The 4,111-nt window shown below is 54.5% G+C and overlaps 1 protein-coding gene across 1 annotated transcript; it reads left to right on the top strand.

Annotated features, from left to right (window-relative positions):
* The first annotated feature begins 1,555 nt into the window (after positions 1-1,555).
* On the top strand, positions 1,556-2,200 carry LOC104501720 (chromosome unknown open reading frame, human C15orf62). The gene has a single exon (XM_010145574.1). It carries the CDS (start codon positions 1,670-1,672, stop codon positions 2,198-2,200), a length of 531 nt encoding a protein of 176 aa, XP_010143876.1. The 5' UTR covers positions 1,556-1,669.
* The last annotated feature ends 1,911 nt before the right edge of the window (positions 2,201-4,111 follow it).

Here is a 4,111-nt window from a genome sequence, read left to right as displayed (position 1 = left end):
AGGTGTCCTTACTATGTCGGCGGTATTCACAGGCTGCAGCGCTTGGAAACATCCTCGTCTGCGTGACAGCTCAGGTGGAGAGAAAAGCATGTCGACAGAAGGTGAATGAAAAAGCCTTCATGTTCGTTCTTCTAGGAATGAGATTTAGTCATGATTCAAGGACACTGAAATAGAAACAGGGAGGGATGAACAGGCAGTAGAACAGCTCGGCAAGGCTCTGCCTGAAAATGGGGCAAAGCGGCTCAAAGCGGCTCCTCCGGCCACTGCATCGAGCTGTGAGGACAGAGAAGCCCAAAAGAGATGAGAAACGGAGACCGGGAAATTAGGAGACTAACACCACCGTAACTGGCGTCTTCAGAGGCACGTGAATGAAATCACCGCACAGCACCGACTGACGGTGCCTGGGAAGCCCCACAGTGTACCAGCCTTCGGTGGCAGGAGGAGGCTCCGCCAAAGCTCCCGTCCACTCGCCACAGACACTTCCCGCTGTTCTCTCGGCTGAATGAAATAGCCCAGGCGAGACTCATGCAGATGAATCACCGCACAAACCTGAATCCCTGCCTCACACTCTGGATTTACATCTAAAACAGACGAGAGGTGGTTTCTGGGCTTGTGTGGGAGCCGGGCTGATACAACAAGCCCTCAGAAGCGGCGGAAGGGAGAGAGAGCACCAAGAGAAGGAACAGTCGGATTCAAGAAGTGCTTCAAGTTGCTGTTGCTGTGACAGCTCCTGAGCTCCCTGGGTGCTGCTGAGGGAGCCTGTCTCCTCCCAAGGCAGAGCGTGGGCTGGTGCTCTGCCGCTCCGCACACCTACTTCCTGCAATCCTGGCAATTACCAGTAGTGTCAAACCCAGTTCCTGACGTGGCTGACTCAGCAGGGGCTTGGCTCAAAACAAATACATACGCACAAGGAGCTGCAGCCCGGGAAGCAGGGACGGGAGGCACATGAAGAGACGGCGGCATTGGGGACTTTTAGTGTTCCGGGTCCAGCCTGGCTGAACCAACCCTGCACTTGCTTCTCCCGACGTCCCAGTGCACTGGTGAACGTGGTGGCCACGGTTCTCCCAGGGCTTCAGCAGCTTCTCCACCGTCCGCTGGACTCAGGAGCGGCTCTGACGCAGCGTAAGTCCATTTTGCACTCCACTTTCCTCACGTTTGTCTTCTACATCTGCGTTTTGTTGCTTTTTAAATCTCCATTTGACTGTGTCTTCGGTTCCCTTCGGTGCGACTGAGTCACCGTCTCCCTTCCTACCACCCCCAGAGATCTGTCTCCAGTGCCCCTCGCCTGGGAAGGTGGCTGGTTGCCATGGCACCCCAGTGCCCTTCTGTTCTAGATGCTGGATCAAATCTGTTCTCATGGTGACTGTGTGCCTTCGCTGTTCTCCACCAGCTTCTTTCTGCAGCAGATTTAACAAGCTCAGCCATCGCCACTCCTCCACTGAAGAAGGAGGCTCCTTCACATCTAAGACAGGCCAGCTGCTCCCTTGCACAGGGACATAGTGTGAGGTCTGCATTTCCTGCAATACCAGCCTCTCTGTTTTCCTTCCAGCTACAGGAACGGGGAAGGAAGAGGTTGTTCCTGTTGCGTGGCTTGTTGCTGATCCTGCAGCTGAAGTTCTGACGCCTGTCAAGAGTCAGCAGTTTCCTTCTTCTCTTGCCTTTCCTCAGCATGGATACCTGGCGGAGAGGGTCCATTAAGTCCACAACGTTCTTCAGGCGTTTCTCACTCAGGAGACACAAAAAGCTGGGCAACCAAGTCATCATCCTGAATCAGAACAGCCACACTCTGGACAGTGACGGGCAGTGCCAGAAGAGGGAAGGCTTGAGGGATCTGAAGGACAAGTCTGATTACCTGTCATGCCAGAGTGAGCAAAACTTGGCCAAGGCACAAGCCCCTCCCAAGCCTCCTCGGCTGTACCTGGACAGTTCCAGCTGCCCTAACATCATCGATCGCACCGACTCTCACTCTGACATCTCCTTGTCTGGTGCTGCTCATCAATACCACAAAGCCACTCAAACTCAATTCCACAAAGATCAGGCTACAGACTGCGGGACCTCAGAGGCAGGGTCGCAGAACGGCACCCCTCTCTCTGACCCGTCTGACCCCTTCCTGTCCTTCAAAGTGGATTTGGGGCTATCGCTTCTCGAGGATGTTCTGCAGACCCTCAGGAAACAGAACCCGAGAGATTATGCCATTTGAAGGTATTTATCATCTAACAGATCACTTTTACTTACTGCTGCTGCCAGTCTCACTCATCCCGGCGGGAGGAAGGATACTGCAGCGTTCCTGTCGTGTGTGTCCCATTACGCTGTTCTCACCTCAGACTGTCCTGGTACTTGCCCAGGAGTCCTTCAGAGCAGAGCTCACAGGCTCCATGCTCAGGTGAGGGCACCGTCTGCTGGAACCTTGTCCTCCACACTGGGAATTGCCCACCCCGACTGTGCACCCCCTCCTCGTGGACAAGTGGCATCGTTTGGCAAAGGACTCATTATTGTGGGGACGTGGCTGTGAGGCTGCCGAGCATGGACACGAAAGGACAGGGCACATGTCACCCATGGATAAGCAGGCAGCTTGCAGGGAAGCAGTAGCATTGCGCCTCAGAGCCAGAGCTGTGGCAAGGGTCGAGAGACACACACTGGTGCTTCTTCTCCCACCAGGTCTGGATGTGAGAAATCAAAGCTGTTCCTCCTGGTTTGTTTGGTTGGGGTTTTTTTTGTGGGTTTCTTTAACTTGAGTGCAGTCAGCACTCCCAGCCTGGAAACAGGTAAGCATCCACGTAAGTTTGTAACAGAGCGACAGCAGTTTATTTATCGCACTAGCAGGAGAAGCCATGTCTGTAGATGCTGCTGCCTGAAGCATGCCCTGATCTATCTGCTGTACAGATATGGAAGAATAAATGTCTCTGTGACTGGAAGCGTCTTGTTGCCTCATTTCATGGGTAGCAAGACAGAAGGAGCCCAGGCACCAAGAGCACAGCACCTGAGAGTGACCAGGGGCTCTCATCTCCGGTACTGCAGGTGTTTATGAGGAGGGGAAGCAGTATGTACCCGTTCTGGGCTGGGCGGAGGCTGGGGCTGCCAGTGCTTTATCCTCCCTGGAGGAAAGTGCACACAGCTCAGCTCAGGAGCCAGCAGACTTCATGAGCTGGGCAGTGGGGAGGGCTCTGCCAGGCAGTATCGGGGGAAACTGTGAAAAGGACACTGCAAAGCTACGGGGTCAGCAGTTCTGACCTTTCACAGAGCTCACAAGATACCTGGGCTCTTTCAAAAACTGAAAGAGTAAAGCCTCATGCACCCAGATAAGCCCAGGCTTTGGAAGTTGGCTACAGCAGAGCGCAGAGACACTTCAGAGGAGGCACAGACAGCTCTTAACCTGCCAGATTCATGTCAGACTCTAAAATCAGGTAATATAAAATGCTGTGAAACCTCAAAGGACTTAGAAAAGCTGCAGGAGTGCCAGACAAAAGGCTCCTCTCGGCACTTTCATGTGGCTGAATGAATGGCCTGAAACCAAAGAGAAGCACTGGCAGGGAGGTCCCAGCGCTAAAGGTGCAAGGAAGAGCCTCCCAGAAGCGAGGGCTTCATGCTGTGGTGGTACAATGTGCTCTTCACAGCCCTGTACTGCTGCTGGGTGCTTTGAACCCTTCAGAGCTGCAGTGATCAGACAGTCACTGCTCTCAGATAGCTCAGGGTAACACTGGTCAGCCCACAGCTCCTGTAATCCAGTGTAACTCGCCTGTTTGGCTCCAGCAGCTCTCCAGGAATTGCTGGGCAACAGGCACCCACTGCTGCAGAAGAAAACAAGCCAGCCGAGACTGTGGAGGCAAGTACCTGCACTTGGTGCCTCCTTCCAGGCTCCTCCAGCCCCACTTTTCACCCATCAGCTTCGCTTTCACCCGGGACCTGCTGCCAAAGCTGCCTGGCCCCGTCAGGGCGCGGCTGCCCTTGACCCGAAGGCTTTGGGGCTCGGCTCCTGGCTGACTGCCCCAGGCAGGGGCAGACTCAGCTCGGAAGCGAACGAGTAGCAAGCGTGTTGCCATGAGAACGCTGCGGGTCTTCGGCTCTTTTCTGAACCAGAGCAGGGAAAAAGCTGCATTTGGAGAGTGGGAAC

The sequence above is a fragment of the Buceros rhinoceros genome, unplaced genomic scaffold, assembly GCF_000710305.1.
Source record: "Buceros rhinoceros silvestris isolate BGI_N320 unplaced genomic scaffold, ASM71030v1 scaffold39891, whole genome shotgun sequence".
Taxonomy (NCBI): domain Eukaryota; kingdom Metazoa; phylum Chordata; class Aves; order Bucerotiformes; family Bucerotidae; genus Buceros; species Buceros rhinoceros.
This window is presented reverse-complemented; position numbering and strand designations above follow the sequence as displayed.